The 23,313-nt window shown below is 43.0% G+C and overlaps 1 protein-coding gene and 1 long non-coding RNA gene across 52 annotated transcripts in view; one reads left to right on the forward strand and one right to left on the reverse strand.

Annotated features, from left to right (window-relative positions):
* MADD (MAP kinase activating death domain) overlaps window positions 1-23,313 on the forward strand; it is a 116,482-nt gene that overhangs the window by 60,850 nt on the left and 32,319 nt on the right. For 25 of the 50 annotated variants that reach the window (XM_065595187.1, XM_065595190.1, XM_065595208.1 and 22 more), the window contains 9 exons: window positions 3,068-3,121; window positions 6,335-6,435; window positions 7,032-7,115; window positions 8,200-8,358; window positions 12,443-12,551; window positions 13,224-13,286; window positions 13,674-13,794; window positions 19,254-19,359; window positions 20,028-20,138. In XM_065595187.1, coding sequence (XP_065451259.1) covers window positions 3,068-3,121; window positions 6,335-6,435; window positions 7,032-7,115; window positions 8,200-8,358; window positions 12,443-12,551; window positions 13,224-13,286; window positions 13,674-13,794; window positions 19,254-19,359; window positions 20,028-20,138 — 908 coding nt within the window. The remainder of the gene's footprint in view (window positions 1-3,067; window positions 3,122-6,334; window positions 6,436-7,031; window positions 7,116-8,199; window positions 8,359-12,442; window positions 12,552-13,223; window positions 13,287-13,673; window positions 13,795-19,253; window positions 19,360-20,027; window positions 20,139-23,313) is intronic. The other 25 variants (XM_065595168.1, XM_065595207.1, XM_065595180.1 and 22 more) reach the window with 3 other exon arrangements.
* The window catches only part of LOC101943313 (uncharacterized), a 110,502-nt gene that overhangs the window by 42,956 nt on the left and 44,233 nt on the right, over window positions 1-23,313 (reverse strand). The window contains exon 2 of one of the 2 annotated variants that reach the window (XR_010601039.1): window positions 22,684-22,870. This is a non-coding gene — a long non-coding RNA (uncharacterized LOC101943313). Of the gene's footprint in view, window positions 1-22,683; window positions 23,041-23,313 lie in introns of those variants that run through there. The other variant, XR_006174236.2, reaches the window with a different exon arrangement.

Here is a 23,313-nt window from a genome sequence, read left to right on the forward strand (position 1 = left end):
TTATTAACTGGTGATGGAACCTGATATCTAGTAATAATGGCAACTAGTTAGATACAGTTCTTATGGTATACTACAGGTAAGACAAGCAGGGGACGACAGAACTTCTCAAAAGTTCAAGGGGAAATCTTTCCAGTGTGAACCACTCTTGTGTCCTTGACCTTTCTCAGAATAGTTGTCTGCATTTAAATCTTCAGAATGTCTTGTATTCAAATTGATGTGCTCTCCATCCTTGGCAATGGCAAAGCCTATTATCATAGTTCTTTCTGTTTGTGTTTGCCATTCTTCTGTCTAACTAGGAGAGTGGTAGCTTCTTCAACACAAAGTGGGTCTTTTCTTTTTGTTTTGCATTAATACTTTAAACAGGAAATTCTCTATAAAGGTTGTGGGGTCTGGGCCTCTTTCCTAATGGAACATCAGTCACTTACATGTTATGAGATTTTGCATTACTTACTACCAGTTTCAGGCATCTTCCCATACTGTGTGCCTTCACTGAAATTTTGATATGGGGAGCATTTTTAAAGTCAGTAGCTGGCACATTTTTTCCTTTGCTTTTCCTATCAGGCTGTTTCTCTCGCTGAAATACTTTCTAGCTTTCTTTCAAAGGAAATGTGTGTAGTTTGCATTCCATTGGTTCTAGCCAGTCTTTGACAGACCTTCTCACTGAGTCATTTTGGAGGATTCCTGGCCTGCAGAGAGCTCTGAGATGGCATTGGCAGGGTCAGGACCTGCTTCTGAAGACTTCACCATAAAGAAGTTTTTGATGCATTTTATCTTTGTTTTTGCCTATTTTATTTTCCATCTTTGTGTGTTGCTGGGCCTTAATGCTGTCCTGGTAACCATGACAGGGAAGACCCAGAGCAAAAATATTTTCTTTATTTTCTGAAAATAGGGCTTCCTTGGGATATTTTCTTTGGCTTGGCTCCAGGCTGTACCCCAGTAGAAGGCTTTTTGATATCAAGTGTCATTACTGAACCTACTCAGAAGGACAGTAAACCAAGGTGAAAACTGTCTAGTGTTTTCTGAAGTCTTGGGCTTGGAGTATTTAATATTTAGAGACCCACTGGACTCCTTGTAATTTTTTGCCAAAGGGAAAGACTTTGTACCACCCAGGCAATTTAAGCTGTCTGTACCAGATCCTTCCTGGCTACTTTCTCCTTCTGTTCAGGTTCTTTTGCCAGGCCCAAGCCTCTGAATTTCAATTGCCAATCTCAGATTTATCCGAGTACCACCCCCTTTCTCTGCTAAAGAATAATTCACAGTATAATCTGAGGCTGTTTTTAGATGCCATGAAGCCCTTTGCTCTCAAAATCCCCTTTTGGATCACTCTAAATCTTGGCATGTACCATAAACATTCTAAGAACTGATGAACTGGTAGGTAACTCAGGAAAGGTACCCTAGTAACAAAAGGTTGCTGTTTAGGTCCCCAACCATCACAGGGTTGAAGGCTTTAAAAACTGTGAAGCAGCATTTTAAAAAAAGCGTATAGTAAATACACTTCAGAGAAGGCCAGTTGGTGTGCTCAGCCATGGGAAACTGCAGCCAAGCCTACAGGATACTGTTTAACCTGGAAAAAGTGTCCTGTTCGTTTGTCAGCTTGTCAATGTGGAGGGAACACCCATCAGTCATGATTGTGATAGCTAATAAGCAGAAATAAAACCCATTTGGCTAACAGCCATGTTCCCAACACTCACCTGCTGCTGTCTGCCTCAATCACTGTAGCTTATCCCCCACAGCAATTTGAAATCTGGGGCCTACGAAATGTTGGGGAGGGAGATGAGCCCTCCACTGGAGTTGTAGCTTTATCCCTTTGATGTTCTTGTATAGCCTCATAGACTTCCTCACCAACTTTGTTTTCTTCTTGATTTAGAGCCTGATTCCCTTACTTACCTCCATCTGCAAGGTTTGGATGGGTTTCCTGCCACACTTCTATCAGTGCTTTTGATTGAACAGCAGGTTTCACTGCAGAAAAGTAACCCTCCTCTCTCCTTTCTTCCTCCCCTCCCTGCTCTTACAAGAATTGAGAGTCCTGCCTATGTATCGTTCCCAGCCTCCACCATCCTAGTGAGACAGAGGGTAAAGCTCAGCATTCAAATGGGGGGGCTCCAGTATACCAACTTGTGATGCTGCCACTGGGCCAGCACCTGGAATTATTTGATGTTTCCAAGCATGAGAATGAATGTGTCTCCGCTGCAGAATCTTGGTTATAGTGCAGGGTGGTGCTTATATTTTCTATCTTATCCCAGTGTTAGGTTTGAAAAGGAGAGTGTATGAACAGACTCCAAAAAAACCAAAACACCTTTGCCCTCTTCACTGTGTATTGTCCCCGGAATCCTCTCCATCACAGCTGGAAAGAGAACTGTGACCTGCCTCAAGTCTTTCGGGTAGCATTTGCCATGACTGGAATCCTGATTTCTGTTTTTGCTCCTTTTTCTTCCATTTTTCTATTATTTTTTATATATATCCTGGCCAGAAAAGCACCTAGGACTGGCCAGTAGGTGGAGCTCAGCACTTATGAGGATACTGTCAATTAAAAAAATCACCTATTTATTTATTTTTAAAAAAAATCTTTTTCTGTGGTGTTAGTAATAAGCAAGATTACTGACAATGGAAAGTTTTTAAAATGCAATTTCCTTTTCACCAGGAATGCTGTTTCTTTTGCGCATTTCTTTGACAATGACATGGCATGAATATTAAGTTTTGTGATAACCTAAATGTTGGGGATAAAATACCCAACTGTCCATCTTTAAATCAGCCCTTCCTAAGAAAGGAGACTAACTCTGCTGGGCAGATTTGGTTTTAAAAACCGTTTTTGGTTTTGCTCAGCTGATTCACTGTATCAGATCATCCCTAATTTTTGAAATAAATAGGCAATGATGCAGCTCTGTACTCCTAACATTGATTTGTTGTTGAATGGTGTTAATCCTTCACTCACTAGTTGTCATTAATTTCTGATTGTTTGGAGGTACAAGGGTGGGTGGGTTGTTTTGGGGGTTTTGGGTTTTTCATTTTCTCCTGTCTGACCAGTCTTTGACTCTTTCTCTTTTTCTCCTGCTTGCATCTTTGGTAGAATTGTGGAACAAGCACCAGGAAGTGAAAAAGCAGAAAGCTTTGGAAAAACAGAGTAAGGAAATGATGAAACGTAGAAACTGATTCCCCCAGCCTCCCCATAACTGCCAACTCCCCAGGCCTGGGGTGAGTGTGCACCCATAGCACATGCTCTTTTGCACACACAACCAAAGAGTTCAGGTAAAATCCTGCGCCCTAGGGCAGCCCAAGTAGGTCAGTGTGCCCTGGAGAAATCAAGTGCCCGTGTTTCTCTGTGCAAAGAGAAAAGAGGAAATGTGCTTTCTGCTCAGTACAAGGCCTCCCTAAACCTCCTCACCACTTGATGTAAAAAGTAATTGGAATGAATTTTGCCATGAAAATCCAGCTCCTCTTTTTAGAAGGCAGTCAGGCAATTTTGTCTGACAATACCTTGACGTTAACAGCAGTTGGTGTCTGAATGTTGTGGTGTGAAGGGCTCTCTGTTCCTGCAATTCTCCGGCAATGACAGATTTATGTTCTCTGGTATCAACTCCCAGTAGATTATTTCTGATTGCTATTGAACTGCAGCATGAAATTACTTTGGGGAAGAGGAAATATGGATCCATGATATGTGAAGAATTGTATTTAGTGCCAGTGTTAGCTTAAAACAAAATTAGGATGAGTCTTTCCAATAAAATGTTCTGGGTACCATGCTAAAGGAAGAATTGTGAATTAGGAAGCTGAGGACTGCTTTTAGAGTCTTCACAGAGCTTGATTTTTATAGTTATGAGCTATAATAGTAGCACACAACTATTTCTAAAACTAACGCACACATACTATAAAACGTTCTCTCTGATATACAGTGTGTGTGGGTGTGTATGTACACACACACACACACACACACACATGTCTATGACTGATTTATGTCCACAATGTGCTAGGTGCTTACCAAACATAAGCTCTGCAAGGCAGGAACTATATTCTCTTAAAATGGATGAGGGAAAGAAAAAAACAAAAGACTGACAAATAGCAAACCAGTCTGGTAGAGGAAAGAACAAACAGCCAAGGAGGCTGGGTGGGGATTGGTCACATCCTGATAAATTTTAATGGCACAGTGTTTTATATGTAACTAGCGTGTGTGTCTATATAAATATATAAAATCAAAATACAATATACACCTCTACCTCGATACAACGCTGTCCTCTGGAGCCAAAAATTCTTACCGCGTTATAGGTAAAACCGCGTTGTATCGAACTTGCTTTGATCCACCGGAGTGCGCAGCCCTGCCCCCCCGGAGCACTGCTTTACTGCGTTATATCCAAATTTGTGTTATATCGGGTCGCATTATATTGGGGTAGAGGTGTGTATAGTGGCGATAGTGTGATAAATTACATTTATCATGCTTTTAATATTTCAAATCTAAGAACAGCTTCCATAAGCTGTAATTACTTTCCAAATCAATTTGCCACAAGTGTTTCCTAATTTTTCCCCTTAAAAAAAAAAAAAAAAAAAAGCTTGCCCAAGACCCATGACTAAAAATAGATATTCTTGCACTAGTGATAGGTTAAAAGATCCCATATGTCATTACCACTCAGGGCTAGCAATAGTACCTTTGTACCACTGGAAATAGTAGATTTCTCATTTTCCAGTGTGATATGCAAAAGTTGTGACTTTCTAGGGCTAGAAACAAGTTATGTATAGAAAGGGTATTTTAGGTAACTGAGGTATATATAATGTATTTTTTTTGTAGTTTTTCCTCTCCTTTTGAGTCCTGGACACTGATTTATAGTAACTAAGGCATCTGGCTTTTTATGCAGAGGGTTACAAAATATAGTACCAAAATATTTTTTTGTATACTACATAACATTTCTGAAATATACTTTTGGCAAAATATATAGAGAATCCTTGATGGGGTGGCAGTCTAGAACATGCGTCTAGAACAAATATGTACAGCCTTTGGGGTGGTTTGCACAGCTAATTTTCAGCTTTGCTACTCATGAGTAATGTCATCCCAAACTCATGCCCATAAATCTTTATATACACCATGTATATTATCTCTCTCACACATGCTTCTCTCACTCTCTAATGTTAGCACTGTTTGGTGATAGATATCTAACATAAAAATGCTCTTCTCAGTTCCTAGTTCAGTATCTTTGCTGTGTAAGGTATTGCTGAATTGTTTGTAGAGTTACTGGATATTGTATCTATATGCATCATGAGTATATAAGAAAAATCCTACAGCTGCTTATCATGTGTCCCTGTTACTGAACAGTTGGCAGATATGGATATGGCAGAAGTGTTGCGTTCAGCTTCTTCTCCCTTCTGAGCTTAGTGGTTACCTGTATACAATCTGTAGTATATTCTTCTCCTGCCTTCTTACTTCCATTGCACAGTGCTTTCCAAATCCTTCCTCAGGCGCACGCTCTGTTTCTCTCTCTCTCTCTTTCCTTCCATTCTCTTTCCTTCTGTCATCCCATCAGAGGAGGGGAGAGAACATGGCTTCAGTATTGCATGGGGACCTTAACATAAAGCTCTTTATCTCATTTCTGTTTCTTTTTTCTTTTTGGATGAAGTAGGCTAGTGAATGCATGCCTTCAGACCTGCTGAAATTCTCTCACAATTGACCTATGTGATTGCAAACTCTGGAGCGCCATTCATTATGTATTCATATATGTCTTGAAGTAACATGCAATATTGTAATTTTTTCCAAAAGCATCTCACTTGACGCTCTTATTTGTGTGGCACTAATTACTACTGTCTGCTCTTTGACTGCGTGGTCATACCATGTATCACTTGGTTTAGGAAAAACTGCTGTGGTAACAGCTGCTGGCAACCTAACAAATTCAGCACAAGAAGACAATCAATTAGTTGTACAAAAAAATGACACCGGCAGTATTAATAAATAATTAGATGTCAGTTATTTTACCAAGAACAAAGGAAGTGGCTTTCCAGAGTTGAGTAGTGACTGCTCCGCATGTTTGTTGTAATTGGACTCTGAGACCTGTTTGTTCTCTCGTTCTGTCTCTTTTGAATGGATACCATAGGTCTTGCCGAGAGGTACTGTTTACTGACAGTCAGTAATTAAGACTGTTGGACTGCTTCCTCAGGGCATTGTGAGACACAAAGTAGCACTGGAAGGATGGCAGATGTGACCTGCTGGGCTTTGTTGTTGTTTACAGTACCAAGGAACTAGAGAACAAGAAGCTCTGGCTTGTCTTCCTGGTACTGTTCCTGTTCCCAGTCTATCATCTGCCTTAAACCACAATGCCTTTCCCTGTTACAGTAATGAATGTCTTTTCCCTCTCTCCAGGGTCAGAAGGTGTGAAACACTTCTTTGATCTGGGAGAGACAGACGAGAAAAAATCCCAAATCAGTGCAGACAGCGGCCTGAGTTTAACATCAGGCTCTCAGGTCAGTGTCTTTATGCTTCCATTGCTTACTTGTGGGCAGCTTTCTAGAGTTTGAGAGAACCTTTCAAGTGCTCTCATTTGGTGAAACTCTTCTCCTGTTCGGTGCTGGAAATATTTGTGTCTGCCCCAATCACATAGCTTTCATTTGAAAAGGTATTGCTGTATCTGACAGGCTGGGGGCAGACTGTCCTTTCGACTGGCTCCACACCAGGGCCGGCTCCAGGCACCAGCGCACCAAGCAGGTGCTTGGGGCGGCTCTTCCGGCGGCAATTTGGCGGCGGGTTCTTCCTTCCGAGAGGGACCAAGGGACCCGCCGCCGAATTGCCGCCGGAGAATAAAGCAGCGGCGGTAGAGCTGCTGCCAAAGTGCCGCTGATCGTGGCTTTTTTTTTTTCCCCCCGCCGCTTGGGGCAGCAAAAACACTGGAGCCGGTCCTGCTCCACACAGCAAACATCTGAGGCCTGCAGTTTAAGCTTCTCTAAGAGAGAGGCCCCAAAAGTAGTGGTAAATGTTGTCTGGCACTCTTGATAGAAATGATAATCTATAACATGGATTTTTTTTCTTCCTATCCCCTTTATGTTTGTTTGTCTGGTTGCAGAAGAGTGATTTGGACTCTGTTGCCAGTGCAGGACCGGCTGTTATGATCCGAAGCACAAGCCAGGATTCTGAAGTTAGCACAGTGGTAGGACATGGCCAAAGTGGAATCTTGGTGTACTTGGCTTTTTGCAGTGGTGGAAGAGTGTATATAGAGCGTGCGTGCATGTATTTGTGTATGTGGGTTGGATGTACTCGTTTTGTCTACATTCTGTGTATTGTCTGCTCTGATAGTGTCTCCATAGTGTGTTCTACCTGTACAGCCTCTGAGTGTGTGGTGTGCATGTGTACCTTACATATGGACATATGCTCCTTCTGTGGGCAAGTATCCCTCATGTATGCAGTGCTCTTTGCTGTTGGGTGTTGTATACATTTCTGTATTCCCCCTATGGATAATGTTGTTGTGAAAATGTTAGATTGCAGTCACTTTGAAAACAAGACCTCAGGCTGATAAAACATTTGTGGGGGGGTTTTGTTCACAGAAGACACAAACCTGTAACTTTGGAGCTGCTTGAGTGTATAAAGAATGTCATAAACTTTCTAAAGTTACATCCTAGAGCAGAGGCACACTTGCAGCCATTTATATACATACACGTTTGCTTGTAATGGCCTGTAGGATCCAAATTTGGGTAGATTTATCTCTTCTCTTTTAATAATAATAAAAAAAAAGTAGTAAGAGAATTTATTAGGTGAAAGGGATTGAGCCTTCTCTTGGCTACAATTCTTGTCTGATATTCTCCATTGTGGGGACCCTGCCAGACGAGCTTTCTAGCTTTCTTTTCTGAATTTCTTTGAAGTGGAATTTTTAGAATCTGAGTATCTAAGTCTCCATGGTCCTGTTCCTGACCTGTAAGGTGGTGAGTTCTATTGGGATAGGGAAAACAACCTAGCTGTCTGTGTCTAACTTGAATGGGCTCTGAGATTGTGTTAACTCAAAGGATTTTTAAATGTCTTTTAAAACAGTCTGTTAATATTGTCTCTTTCTGTAGGGTAGGGTTTGGTGGGAGGGTCCTATGACACAGGATAGAAATGCAGTGTGCTGTTGTTGGGAAGAGTGGGCCTTGGTGTCTTACTCAGCTTTAGGGTGACACTCTTGACATCTCTTTTCTTCACAATATCTTGTGCTAATGAAGAAAAGAAGCCATTCTAAATTGCTTTGTTTTCCTCCATAGGTTAGTAACAGCTCTGGAGAGACATTAGGAGCGGACAGTGACTTGAGCAGCAATGCTGGTGATGGCTTCAGTGGGGAGAATGGTGGGAACCTGACAGGATCACGGAACACTGTATCAGACAGTGAAATTGAGACAAACTCTGCTACTAGCTCCATCTTTGTAAGGGCACATTTGATTTTCTAATGAAATTTTGTATAGGACTTGAATAGGTGTAAAGTGGATGAGGGATCATAGTATTATGGATCCTGGATCCAATTGCAAGGGCTAATCAGCACTGACAGAATTCTGTAGTGTATTTATATCGCAGGTAGAAGTTTTTTGTGGATCTCTGAACGCTTCCTCTCAAGAGCCTGCATATTGTACACTATGTATATGGCAAGCTTACTCCTCACTCTCATACTATGGGCACTAACAGTATTTAATTCCCCACTCTCAAGATATGCTTCTCAATCAAGCTAATACTTCTGCAGTCTCCCCTCCCTATTTATATTACCCTTGATGGTAGAATGGCTTTATGCAGCAAAGACAAAATGATCCCTTATTGTGTTGAAACAGCTGCTCAGTGTGGGTGAATGGTGGCCCTCCCTGGGTTTAACAGCTGTTCTGTAGTTTTTTAAAACATTGTTCTAATAATATCTGAATGTCAATAGAGATTTTCTTTAAATACCAGTTCCTAGTTGGCAGATCTGAATAGGCACTGAAATTCAAACTATTAGCCAGAACATGTTTATCTCCAAAACATATGCACTTTGGGCATAACCATATCCAACAATGTAAATAGATTTCTCTTGGTGCATTTATTTACATGACTTGGCAAAATTGACTAGAACACTCCTATGCTGTTCAATTAACTTCCCAAAAATTAAGCTTATAGCAACTTTGAAAGACTCTTCCTTTGTTATGTGTTCAAATAGGATCTGTCCCCCCTCTGGCTTAATGTCCATCATTAGACTGTAAAACCTTGTACAAAATGATTTATTCTGTTATATGTAGTGATTAGAATTGTTCATATTACATTGGGGTTGTGGGGGATGATACTTAGTTACTTCCCAAGCCGTGTGTGAGGATTAATTATTTAATATTTGTAAAGAGCTAAGTAAATGTCAAGTATTATATGAATAGCTTGGTCAGACATAGCTAAGAGTATAAATGGTGTGTGGGGAAAAGACTTACAGAGGATAATACAAAAAGTTTCACTAGGGGTAATGAGATAAAATTCAGTTAATGGTTACTTTTGTAAAGGATTACCATCAACTTGACATCTACGCAATTGAAACAATTAGTTAAAACAACTTTCAGGTTCTTCTTCAAGTAGTGTCCCTGTAGGTGCTCCACTTCAGGTGCGTGTGCACCCCATGTGGTGGCAGTGTCTGTTCAGCCTGTGTACACCCCTTAAACATCCTCATGCCCTGCACCGAGACTGCGTAAGCTGCGCAGGCAAATTGCCCTCAGTTCCACTTTCTCTCTCAAAACGCTGGTCATACTGTCCACCCAACCTGGGAGTTCTCTGCCTCAAGGCTTCGTTCCTGAATGGTTTGTGGGAACAGAGGCTTCCTGTCCTGCAGAGGTACAGCAGGTGGTGTTAAACAGTAGGAAAGGATCCACATGAAATAACTTCAAAAATGGAAGAGATTCAACCATTGGTGTGACCAGTGGTATATTTCCTCTGCTCATTCTTCCCTCTCTGCTGTTCTCAACTACCTCCTGGAATTGAAAAAGTCAGGATTATATCCAAGTTCTGTGAGAGTCCACTTGGCAGCTATAACAGCTTTTCATTCACCAGTTGAGGGATTCTCAGTGTTTGCTCATTTCATGACACTGAGGTTTATCAAGGGGTTGAGGAACCTTTCCCATCAGATTAAAGACCTACTGCTGTATGGGATCTAAACTTGATTCAGTGGCCATCACCTCTGTCCAATGAGTTGGGAAAGTACAGACTTTAATGGCAGACCCTCAATTACAGTATATTTCAAGGACAAGGTTTTACTATGTCCACATCTTAAAATTTTTACCTAACGTGTCATCTGAATTTCACATCAGCCAAGTCATCCATCTCCCAGTTTTATTTCTGAAACCAAGTCAGACCAGAGAGAATGCTATCCTGGATACATTAGATGTCAGGTGGAGGTTAGACCTCTGTCTGGACAGAACCAAGCCATTTAGGAAGTCTTCCAGACTGTTCATACCAATTGCTGACAGGTCCAAAGGGTCCATCATTTCTTCCCAGAGACTCTTCAGTTGGATTTCTGGATATATTATTTTGTGTTATGAATTTACCATTATAAAACTTCTTCCTAGAATGTTAACCCATTCCACAAGGTGTGTCTCTACTGCTGTGGCATTACTCACATGTTCTGATTGGGGAGATTTGCAAGGCTGCAACTTTGACTTCAATACACACCTTCAAACATTATGCAGTGGTCCATTCTTCTAGATCAGATGCTGCCCTTGGGGAATACTCTTAAAACTCTCTACTCCGAAGCACCCCATTCCGCTGAGGGTACTGCTCAGTTGTCACCTGAAGTGGAGCACCCACAGGGACACTACCCAAAGAAGAAGAGGTTACTCACTTTGTGCAGTAACTCGAGTTCTTTGAGATGTGTCCCCCTGTGAGAGCTCCACTACCTGCCCTCCTTCTCCTCTTGGCATTTCTTCAGAGAGACTTTGCAAAGGAGAAGGAACTGAGGGCAGTTCACCCACACAGCCCTATATAGCCTTGATGTGAGGTATGAGGATGTGTAGGGGGCATGAGCAGGCCGAATTGGCACTGTTACCTAAAATCTCCAATCGAAGGTGCATGGTGCACATGTACACCTGAAGTGGAGCATCTGTAGGGATACACATCTCGAAGAACTCCAGTTACTACACAAGGTGAGTAACCTCTTCTTCTGTACCAGCCCCTTAGTTCCCCCAAACTGGTTTTGTGGTTTTATAAGCCCTTTTCTTTCCTGCTCCCCTATTGTTTTGTAAGATTCTCACAAAAGGGGAAACTGTGATAATGACTCTATGCAAAGTGCTGTCAACTGAAAAAATAGTGAAAAATACATTTTATAAAAAAAATTTGATTTACAGGAATTTTAGATGTAAATTGTAATAGTAGGTGAAAAAATTCAGTTATGTTTGTTTTTTGTTAAATTTGGTGATATCCCTTGAGGATGAACATCAGGAAAGATTTCACAACAGTGAGACCTGCCGGACTCTGGAATCTCCTAAAGAGGTGGTGGACGCTCACTTGCTTCTGTCATTTTCTTTTTATGGTCTGACCTCATTCCCCTTTGACGTTTCAGGGTGACCTTTAATGACCTCCTTTTCCAGCCTCTCTATCTATCTTGAACAAATAAACTTGTGTCTTCATCTCTACTTCCTTTACGTACATGTTTACAGAAGTGCTTTTGCTGAACTTGGGGATCATCCTGAACTCTCCATCTTGATCTTTTGCCTCATTTCAGAGCTCTCATTTGCCTCCACTTTCTCTAATATTGGCATTATCCTCGGCATTACTCTTTTCTCCTTTTCATACATTTTGGGTCTGTTAATCTGCTTATTTACCCACATACACCATTGTTATAATTTCATACCTTAACACATGGACAAGGATTTGATATCTCCAGTTGTACTGACTATTACATTTCTCTCTGCTATGTCCTCCTCAAGTCCCAATTTTACAAACTGTATTGGTATAAAAGCTGCTGTATGTGTTCTCATATGTACATAGCACTCCAGCAATGTTATGGACATCCTCAAATGACTCCACTGATGGCTCATTTATTTTTCTGGTTCCATTTAAAATTATTCTTGTTTTTCAAATGCTCCATGTACTTGTACTAGCCTTTAATAAAATGTTGTCATTTTATAACCCCCTGCTTGCTTCCTCTCGTCCTAGCTCTGGCCACCTTTGTCCCTCCACACAATCTGTCTATGTTGGTTTGAGAACCTTCTGTGCAGCCTTCTGTTCCATCCTGGACAGCCATTCTGTATTTCTGCACCTTCTCAGCTCCCCATAATTTTTCAAATGACATCCCAAAACATCTTCCTTCCTTGCTGAACCTGCATAATATTTCTCTCTCCCTCTAACTGTAGGCTCAAATTTATTATTTAGCTCTGTAAACTATTTGGGAAATAGTTTGTATGAAAGATAGTTTGCAAACTAAAATGGCTTTATACTTGAATATGTTGTAAGATACAATCCTATAAATAGCTGTTAAATTGGCCTTTCTGATGTCTCTCTCCCCCTATTTTTCAGGGTAAATCTCAAAGCCTGAAGCACAGTGTGAAGGATATCAAGGGCAGCAGCCCGGGGAGAGCTCTGGAGGATGTGAGCCTGCGGGTTTACCTCTATGAAGGGCTTCTGGGTAAGTTAATTTTTTGGGAAGCTGGAGAAGTCGTACAGAGAGTAGACTGGAGCTTGCATATTCCAATTAATAGCATCCAGAGATTCTGTTCTCAGGGATACATTGCTTTCCAAACTTGAGGCAATAAATAGAATGGCACTTCAGGTGGTTGAGGGGTTTTTTTTGGGAAGGAAGTGGAGGATTTGTCAAGGGTAAAAATAGTAAGTGAAGACAGGTGAGAAATTGTAGTTAGCATAAAGGTTAGTGTGCCTGAGCCCCATGCTGGCATATCCTTGAGTATGAATTAATTCTGGAATCCTGAGAGGAAAAGATTTTTAGCTAGATAAGTGGGTTTTTAGCCTTTTTTTCATTTGAAAACCCCTAAAAAAAATTTGAATGGAGGTGCAGACCCCTTTGGAAATCTTAGACATAGTCTGTGGACCCCTGGCTGAAAACCATTGTTCAATGGTAATGACAACCTGTTGCAAACACCTTAGACATAGTCTGTGGACCCACAGGGGGGCCGCGGGTTGAAAATGTTTCCTGCAATAACGAGCATATTTTTCTGCAAACTTGTTTGATCTGAACTTTGCATTAATCAACAGCTCTCTCTCCCCTCTCTTCTCTTCCCCTATTTTTCATCCTCTCCCTTTCTCTTTGCTGCCATGGTCCTGCCTGCTCGGAATTGTGCAGGGAGGGATAAAGGATCTGTCTGGGACCAGTTAGAGGACGCTGCAATGGAAACTTTTTCTCTAAGTAATAATTTCTTCTTTCCACTTCTGTGTGTTTGCAGTAATATCTTTGCTCAGCACTCCTATGCATCGTGGCCTGTCCTGTTCACTTCTGTGTGAGATGCACCATCCCATTGTGGGCAATGTTAACTTTAGGAGGAAGGTGTTCACTCAAGGGACAGTTACGAGATTGCTTCTTATGTCTGAGGTTTGTCAGAATGTACTATAGATTAGGATAGGAGAGTGTCTTTTCTCTCTCTCTGTTGTGCTCTTGTTTGTAATTTTAAAACTGACCTTTTTTGCTGTGGGTTTGTTTTGGCTTGGGGTGTCTTTATGGAATGGGAAGAAAGGAGTTGATCTTCCAATATCTGACTGGAATGAGAGCTTAGAACTCTTATTTAATATTGCCCAGGTAAGGAGCGCTCAACACTGTGGGACCAGGTACAGTTCTGGGAAGATGCTTTTCTGGATGCTGTGATGTTAGAGAGAGAAGGAATGGGAATGGACCAGGGACCTCAGGAAATGATCGACAGGTAAACTTATGAGAGTTCTTTGGCAGTGTCTTTTTTTCCTCATTGTTTCACCTTGGGCTGAAGCAATCCCAGGGTATTCACAAGTTTTGATTTAATTATGTGTAACACATTTACTACTACAACTTAGTAGACATCATTGATATAATTGATTCTCTCCTGCACAGTCTCTCCCTTGTATGCTCCCTCTCCGCGCCCCCCCCCCCTTAGTTTAAGGCCAGGACAAAGGTTTCTTTAAAGTTCAGGGTGACTTGACACTTCTTGTTAAATGAGGAATCATAGACGTGTAGGACCGGAATGAACCTCAATAGTCCAGTGGCTCTCAACCTTTCCAGACTACTATACCTTTTCAGGAGTCTGATTTGTCTTGTGTACCCCTAAGTCACTTAAAAAGTACTTGCTTTACAAAACCAGACATAAAATTACAAAAGTATCACAGCACAGTATTACTGAAAAATTGCTTATGGTCTCATTTTTACCATATAATTATAAATCAATTGGAATATAAATATTGAACTTACATTTCAGTGTATAGTATATAGAGCAGTATAAAGAAGTAGTTGTCTGTATGAAATTTTAGTTTGTACTAACTTCGCTAGTGCTTTTCATGTAACCTGTTGTAAAACCTAGGCAAATATCTAGATGAGTTGATGTACCTCCTGGAAGACCTCTCTGTACCCCTGGTTGAGAAGCACTGATCTAGTCCAGTCCCCTGCACTCAAGGCAGAACTACGTAATGACTAGATCATTCCTGACAGGTGGTTTTCTTACCTGTTCTTAAAAACCTCCAGTGGTGGAAACTCCACAACCTCCCTAGGCTTCTTCCATCTTGTCCTCTGTTTTTTGCCCTATGTACCTTCTGGCTGCTTCACAGAGAGGCACCACCTGGGCCTCAGATTGTGGGGTTGAGGCCCGGCACCAAAGGCCTACTTGACGTTGCTGCATCCTTCAGCATTGTAATTGTCGTGGTGGCAGATCCCTTCATCGAGCTTGGTACTGACTCGGGTACTAGTGCCTCTCCCGATACCTGGTTGGAGTGTCTGTCATTCAATTACTGCTGATGCCTATTCTCCAGTCCTCTTCAGCACCGGTGCCACCCTGACATAGAGCTTCAGATGAGTCTGTTTGTTTGCCGTGTTGGGATTGGCTCCCCCATTGCCACCAGAGAACCTCCAGGAATTCTCAAGATCCAGGTCATGGCCATCCTCTCCCTCATCATTGGGTAGGCACCAGAGATTGCCCTCAGATCACCATCAGTACCAAGATTGGCATCTGTCTCACAGTCAGGACAGTAGCTACTGGCTACCAGTGTCTTATCTGTATGCCCAGTGGCCTCCTGCACCCCAGCCCCCTTTTGAGCCCCCCTCATACATCCCGCACCCCTCCTCTGCCCCACTCCCTTGCCCTGAGCCCCTTCCTGCACACTGCAGCCCCTCCCACACCCCGCACTCCCTCCTGCACCCCAACCCCCTGCCCCGGCCCGGCATACAATTTCCCCACCCAGATGTGGCCCTTAGCCCCAAAAGTTTGCCCATCCCTGCTCTGCACCAATGGGCATTTGCTGACAGTGCCACCCATTAGAGCCACCCCCACTTTTAATCTGTCACCCCTCCTCCTATTTGTCTTGTATTCTCTCAGTCTTGCTTTTCTCAATTCATCAAGTTCTGTTCTCCACTCTCAGGCCCTCGCCTCACCAGCCAGTCAGCCACCCACACTTTGCCACCAGTCTGTGGGCTGGAGGCCAAAATAGGGGCTATTTCGTGAGGTGGGGAATAAAAAGGAGCCACAAAGTTTGAAGAGCAGCTGTTTCACTAGTCAGGGGTGTGGGAGAAGTAAGGGCCCTAGGCCTGAAAAGTAACCACTTCCTGTACAGGCTCTATGCAGCTGCAGAACAAGGGGAAGCAATTCCAGAGGGGTTACTCTTGTACTGAGCTGACTGTTGCACAACTGTGGCCATGTGATGGCCATCAAGCAGTTGCAGCTGGGGAAAATAGGAAATCATAGAATCACAGAAATTTAGGACCAGAAGGGACCTCGACAGGTCTTCTAGTTAAGTCCCTTGCACTGAGGCAGGTCTAAGTATTATCTCTAGACCATCCCTGGCAGGTGTTTGTCTAATCTGTTCTTAAAAACCTCCAATGACTGAGATTCCACAACCTCCCTAGGTAATTTGTTCCAGTGCTTATCTACCCTTACAGTTAGGAAGTTTTTCCTAAAGTTTAACCTAAATCTCCCTTGCTGCAATTTAAGCCTATTACTTCTTGTCCTGGATAAAGACAACAATTTATCACCCTCCTCTTTATCACAACCTTTTATGTAATTGAAGACTATTATTATGTCCTCCCTCAGTTTTCTCTTCTTCAGACTAAACAGACTCAAGTTTTTCAATCTTCCCTCGTAGATCTTATTTTCTAGACCTTTAATCATTTTTTTAGCTATCCTCTGGGCTTTCTCCAGTTTGTCTATATCTTTCCCGAGGTGTGTTGCCCTGACCTGGACGCAGTACTCCTGTTGAGACGTTAACAGTGCTGAGTAGAGTGGAAGAATTACCACTTGTGTCTTGCTTACAACACTCCTGCTAATACATCCCAAAATGATGTTTGCTTTCTTTGCAACAGTATTACATTATTGATTCATATTCAATTCACTGTACCCCTCTTCCCCAACCCACCAGTCCTTTTCTGCAGTACTCCTTCGTAGGCAGTCATTTCCTATTTTATATTTGTGCAATTGATTGTTCCTTGCTGAGCGTTGTATTTTGCAGTTGCCCTTACTGAATTTCCTCCTATTTGTTTCAGACCACTTCTCTGCTCTGTCAAGAGCATTTTGAATTCTAATTCTGTTCTCCAAAGCACTTACCGAGCTAGGAGGGGTTGCATCATCTGCAAACTTTATAAATATACTCTCTGTGCCATTATCCAAATCATTTATAAAGATACTGAATAGAACCGGACCCAGGACAGATCCCTGTGGGACCACACTCGATATACTCTTCCAGCATGACTGTGAATCATTGACATGTACAGAGTACGGTTTTCCAACCAATTTGCACCCACCTTATAGTAGCTTCGTCTAGGCTATGTTTCCCTAGTTTGCTTATGAGAAGATCATGTGAGACAGTGTCAAAAGCCTCACTGAAATCAAGATCTATCACATCAACTGCTCCCCTCTCTCTAGAAGGCTTGTTACCCTGTCAAAGATGATTATTAGGCTGGTTTGACATGTTTAGTTCTTGACAAATCCATGCTCACTGTTGTTTTGTCATTTTATTATCTTCTAAGTGCTTACAAATTGATTGTTTATTTGCCCCAATATCTTTCCGGGTACTGAAGTTAAGCTGACTGGTCTATAATTCTCTGGGTTGTCCTTATTTTTCTTTTTATAGATTGGTACTATATTTGCCCTGTTCTCTTCTGTCCTCCATGAGTTCTCAAAGATAATCGCTAATGGCTCAGAGATTTCTTCATACAGTTCCTTAAGTATTCCAGGATGTATTTCATCAGGTCCCACTGACTTGATGACATCTAGCTTGTCTAAGGGCCTGTCTTCACATACAGCACTACAGTAGCGCCACTGTAGCGCTACTGTGCTGATGGGAGATCTCTGCCCGTCGGCGTAGTTAAACCACCTCCCTGAGAGGCAATAGCTGTGTCGATGGAAGAAGCTCTCCCATCGACATAGCGGGGTTATGTTGTATAACTACGTTGCTCAGGGGTTTGGATTTTTCACACCCCTGAATGATGTAGTTAAACCAATATAGTTCTGTAGTGTAGACTTGGCCTAGGTAATTCTTAACTTGTTCTTTCCCTATTTTGGCCTCAGATACTACCTCATTTACACTGATGTTAGTCAGTCCAATTGCACTGACTAACTGCTTGTGTTGTTTTCTTTTCTATTTAGCCTTCATAATTTGACCTAATTTCCAGTTTTTATATGACTCTCTTTTGAGTTTCAGGCTGTTGAAGATTTCCTGGTTAAGCCAGAGTGGTCTTTTACCATACTTTTTATCTTTTCTATTCATTGGGATTGTTTGCTCTTGTGCTCTTAATAATGTCCCTTTAAAAAACTGCCAACTCTCCTGAACTCTTTTTTTACCTTTTAGGAACTTATCTTTTAGGATCTTTTTACCTTTTAGGATCTTATCTACCAATTCTTTGAGTTTGCTAAAGTCTGCCGTCTTGAAGTCCATAGTTTTTATTCTGCTGTTTTCCCTCCTACCATTCCTTAAAATCATGAACTCTATCATTTCTTGATCACTTTCACCCAAGCTGTCTTCCACCTTCAAATCTTGAACCAGTTCCTCCCTAATTGTCAGAATCAAATCTAGAACAGCCTCTCTCCTAGTCACTTTCTCTACCTTCTGTAATAAAAAGGTATCTCCAATGAATTCCAAGAACTTGTTTGATCTGTGCCCTGCTTTATTATTTTCCCAACAGATGTCTGGGTAGTTGAAATCTCCCAGCACCACCAAGTCCTGTGCTTTGGATGATTTTGTTAGTTGTTCAAAAAAAACCTCATCCACCTCTTCTTACTGGTTAGGTGGTCTATAGTAGACCTCTATTATGACATCACCTTTGCTTTTTTACCCCTTTTATTCTTACCCAGAGACTTTCAAAAAGTCTGCCTCCCACCTTCTATCTTGACCTCAGTGCTAGTGTATATATCTTTGATAAAAGGAAACATCTCCCTTTTTCCCCTGCCCGTCCTTCCTGAACAAGCTGTATGCTTCTGTACCAATATTCTAGTCACATGAATTATCCCACCAACTCTTTGTGATGCCAGTTATGTAGTAATTGTGATAATTCAGTAGTGTTTCTAGTTCTTCCTGTTTGTTCCCCATACTTCTTACATTAGTATACAGACATCTAAGATGTTTGTTAGATTTTCCCTCTATATTCCCTCTTGTACCTCCTTGGATTGGCCCTGCAGATCATGAAGGGAACCTGCTTCCTGGGCCTGTTGGGGAAACAGATGATCCTCCTTTGAGTGATGCTCCCTATGAATATTCTATACGTGGGTATGCATGCACACCTGGTGCCCAAGTCCAGAAATCTTTTAGTAAGCAGTGTCCGTTGGTTCTCTTCATGCTACAACAAACAGAGTATAAAGGGCAGTGTGGACAAATGCCTCTCCAGTTCCCTTTTACCACTGCATGCCCTGAGTCGGAATCCTCTTTGATTTTCTTTTTCTTTGAACTTATGAATACAAAGTGTAAATAATTTTTAATAGTTTAGTAATTTAATGTTTTTAGTGGTGGGGAAAGAGATGATGACCCTTTTAATTGGTGATTGGAGCACCCTGCCGAGAACATTTCCTACTGGGAAATGTCCATTTACCACTCTGTGCTCTGATGATTCCTTTGTTTCTGTCTCCTATAGACAGTGCTTTGTCCCCCTTCACTGCTGCAGTGAGTTGGATGAAAGGCACCCCTGGCTCTGTTTCACAACTGGTTCTTTTCATAGGTACTTATCCCTGGGAGAACATGACCGAAAGCGCTTGGAGGATGACGAAGACCGCCTACTGGCTACACTACTGCACAACATGCTTGCCTACATGCTTATGATGAAGGTGATACTCTGCTCCTTCCCTTTTCTAGGCACAGGACATTCTATTTGTGGTGTTGTGTGGCCAGGTACAACTGTACGTGAAGGTGGGGTCATTTTCAGAGCAGTCACAAGAATTAAGCTGCACACACTCCTGACTGGTGTTAATGAGAATCAGGGAGCTAGATTGCTATATTACATCATGAATTTATCCTTAGTATTCATGCCTTAAATCGCCCTTTGTGACCCATGTTCACTTTAGCCACAGTGACATAGTGTGTAATTGGCACATGGTGTCCTGCTGGCCATTTTTAACAATGCTTCTATACTAAATAGCAGTAACACCATTTAGTGACATTGTCTTCCACCCCCACCTCTCTAAATGTGGAAGAAAAATTGCATTCCCTTTCCTTATAGGAGGATTGCATGGGATACATGGTGATCCAGCCCTGTGGTTTCTCTTTACTTGTCCTATTTATCAGCACCTATTCCAGTTTCTGAAGCGAACTGATCTGTTTAAACAGTAGCTTACTCTATTCCTTTGTCTGGAGAAATTGATGGCTGATAGTGGAGCAAACAGTGAGTAAGGAGATCAGTTCTTCCATCCCCTTCGGCAATGTACACCAAGATATCTGGATATTTTGTCCGTGATTAGGGAAAGGTAAATAACCTGGTTCTGTACTTGCTTCCTAGGTGAGCAAGAATGACATTAAGAAGAAGGTGCGTCGTTTGATGGGGAAATCGCACATTGGATTGGTGCAGAGCCAGCAAATAAACGAGTTACTAGACAAAGTGGCTAACCTAGTGAGTAAAGAAAAAATTCATGACACCATATCTCTGCCCTTTCCTGGGAAGAGAGACAATAGAGGAACTAGTCCCCAATTCACTCCAGGACCTCTGGAGCTCTTGAGTAGCCAGGATATTGGCTTGTTTGACTTGAAATATTTTTCATTAAAATGCAAACTGATTTTCTGAGAAGTCTGTTGTTATAAATATACTGTAGATATTTTATATATAGTGAGTCTGAAGGAATTACTAAATATGCTAAATGTATATCTAAGGTTACAGGTGGTGTGATTTCAGGAATAGTATGCAATTACGTAATTAAAAACTGTACCATAAGAATGCATGCACACAAGGTACACGTGGTCAGCATTGGCTTTCTCATTCCTGACTTACGTGCATCATTGTGCGATGTTAATTTTCTCCCAATATAGCTGTTGTATGCTATGTGTTGTTTAAAAGATTAACAGTAACTTGATACAATAATGTTAACAGCAATCTATATTTTTCTGGTATTGATGGTTAATTTATGAACAAATTGGAGGGAATTCCTAAAAGAGGAGAGAAATGATCAGGGGACTGAAGGGATTGACTTTGGAGTAAAGATTAAGAGTAGTTATCTTGGTACTCAAATAACACGGTGACAGATGCAGTATAGGATTCTGAATAGGCTAGAATAGCTTGCCTAAACACTGCTAATTGGAAGGGGAAGAACATAATTCTACAACTATTTGGTGTTTTAAAAATAAAAAATAATTAAGAGGAATTGTTCTATGACAGGGATCCCCAAACTTTCAGAGTTTTTACTACTACTAGGGTTACCATACGTCCGGATTTTCCCGGACATGTCCGGCTTTTTGGACTCCAAATCCCCGTCCGGGGGGAAATCCCAAAAAGCCGGACATGTCCGGGAAAATCGGACATGCGGTCGGTGGCTCGGGTGCCTGGCCGGGGGCTCGGGGGCCTGGCCGGCGGTGCCGGGCCGGGGGCTCGGCCGGCGGTGCTCGGGGGGGGGCCGGGCGGCTCGGCCGCCCGTGCTCGGGGGCGGGGGCCCGGGGCCGGGGCCGGGCGGCTCGGCCGGCGGTGCTCGGGGGGGGGGGGGGGTAGGGGGGCCGGGGCCGGGCGGCTCGGCCGGCGGTGCTCGGGGGGGGGGGGGGGGGGGTTAGGGGGGCCGGGGCCGGGCGGCTCGGCCGGCGGTGCTCGGGGGGGGGGGGGGGTAGGGGGGCCGGGGCCGGGCGGCTCGGCCGGCGGCTCGGGTGCCGGGGGCTCGGCCGGCGGTGCTGGGGGGGCCCGGTGCCGGACCGGGCCGGGGGGCTCGGCCGGCGGCTCGGGTGCCGGGCCGGGTGCCGGCGGTGCTCGGGGGGGGGCCGGGTGCCGGGCCGGGAGCTCGGCCGGCGGTGCCGGGCCGGGGGCTCGGGGGACGGGCTGGGGACCTGCGGTGCCGGGGGTGGGCCGCGCCTCCTCTCCCCCACACACACACACACACCCCCTTACCTGCTTCAGGCTTCCCGCGACTCAAATGTTCGCGGGAAGCAGGGGAGGGGGCGGAGACTTTGGGGAGGGGGCGGGGTTGGGGCGGGGCTGGGGGCGGGGCTGGGGCCCCTTTAAAGTGTCCTCCTTTTGGAGGCACTAAATATGGTAACCCTAACTACTACTTAATAGTGGGGTTACTTCTTGAGCCAGTCCCCCCTCCCGGTCAGTTCCTCCTACATCTCAAAATAAACATAAACCTCCCATCCCACAGTGTCATGCAGTTCTCCTTTACTTTCAGATTCCATATTGAGTTTTCAGGGTGTAGAGTTTTCATCAGCTTCTATGAACTCTGTCAGTCAGTCCCTTTGCCCCCTCCTCCCTGCTTCCAATTAGTTCTTCTCAGCCTAGCATTCAAAATAAATTTCTCCTACAATCAGTTTTTTACAAATCTGTTTTCCACACACTCAAACAATTCCAAATGATTTCTCAACTCTTACATTATACCCCCAGTCAAAATCATTCCCCCGCATTAAAATTCACTTCTTTCTCTCCCTCCCCACATCAAAAAACAAAACAATCCAAAAAATCTATTGCTCCCTCAGGCTACCTGGCCTCTCATCTCCACCATCCTTTTCCAGGCTTCTTCATGCTTGCTGCTCCTCCTGCCCCCCCCCCCCCACCCGTTTCCACACTTAGACCCTGCCCTAATATCCTCCTTACCGCCTCCACCCTTCCCACAGCCCAGTTCCTGCTTCCTCTTTTGATGGGCTCTAGTTGTGGCTCAATGAAGCAGTGCGGGGACCATGCACTGTACTCTAGTTATAACTGCTCCTTTTAGTGAAAGCTGTAAAACAAGAGGAAACTGCATGGTGGGGCAAGAAGGCAGGAAAACAAAAAGCAAAAAAAAACAACCCTAAAGAAAACAAAAAAAACCCCAACAACCCTCTCTTTGGCTGCTGCAAAATTGTGACTGTTAAGTGGGTAGGGTGGGAAGGATTCCTGAATTTCATGACACTTTGGGAAAATGTCATGTTCTTTTCCTGCGGAATTGTGGCGTCTTTGTGGCCCCAGTTGACGTGAGGATAGTTTGTACCTCTGAGCTATTCTTTCAGGATCTCTGCAGATTCATTCTGACATCAGTGAATCTCTGGGTGGCAAGCCTGGTGGTGGTGTCCGTAGGCGACCCCTGGATGGCTCCCCCTCAGCAACAGCTTCAGCAGCTGTGGCCAGGCCCACCGACAGCAATTCCAGGCACCAGGGCAGAACAGTCAGTGGCCCCCCTAGAAAGGGACAACTGAGATTTACGACACTACGTTTTATTCTGTTGAGAACACATTAGAACCCACTGTGTATAAATTGTGGCACTGCTTGATCTAGTTAACTTTTCCCCCCATTATAGCACCAGTATTAAACAAATTGTGAGTCTAAATATAAGATGTAGAATTTGTTATTTTGAATTATATATTTAAATTAAATAAATACATTATGGAATTAAATTAATATATAAAACATTTAAAGAACCACAAAGTAAGAAAACACCTAAAGTATCAAGTAGGCTAATTAGATTACACATGAATCATGAGTAGGTGTTTAAAGACAAAGAAAAAACTGATATACAAGATGTAACTGAATATGACCAACAAAGTTAAAATATGCAATACAAGACTTGTGCTGCTGGTGCTGTTGGACATCAACACCCAGAGCAATGAAGAGACGGCAGGCA

Source organism: Chrysemys picta, chromosome 4 (genome assembly GCF_011386835.1).
Source record: "Chrysemys picta bellii isolate R12L10 chromosome 4, ASM1138683v2, whole genome shotgun sequence".
Lineage (NCBI taxonomy): Eukaryota > Metazoa > Chordata > Testudines > Emydidae > Chrysemys > Chrysemys picta.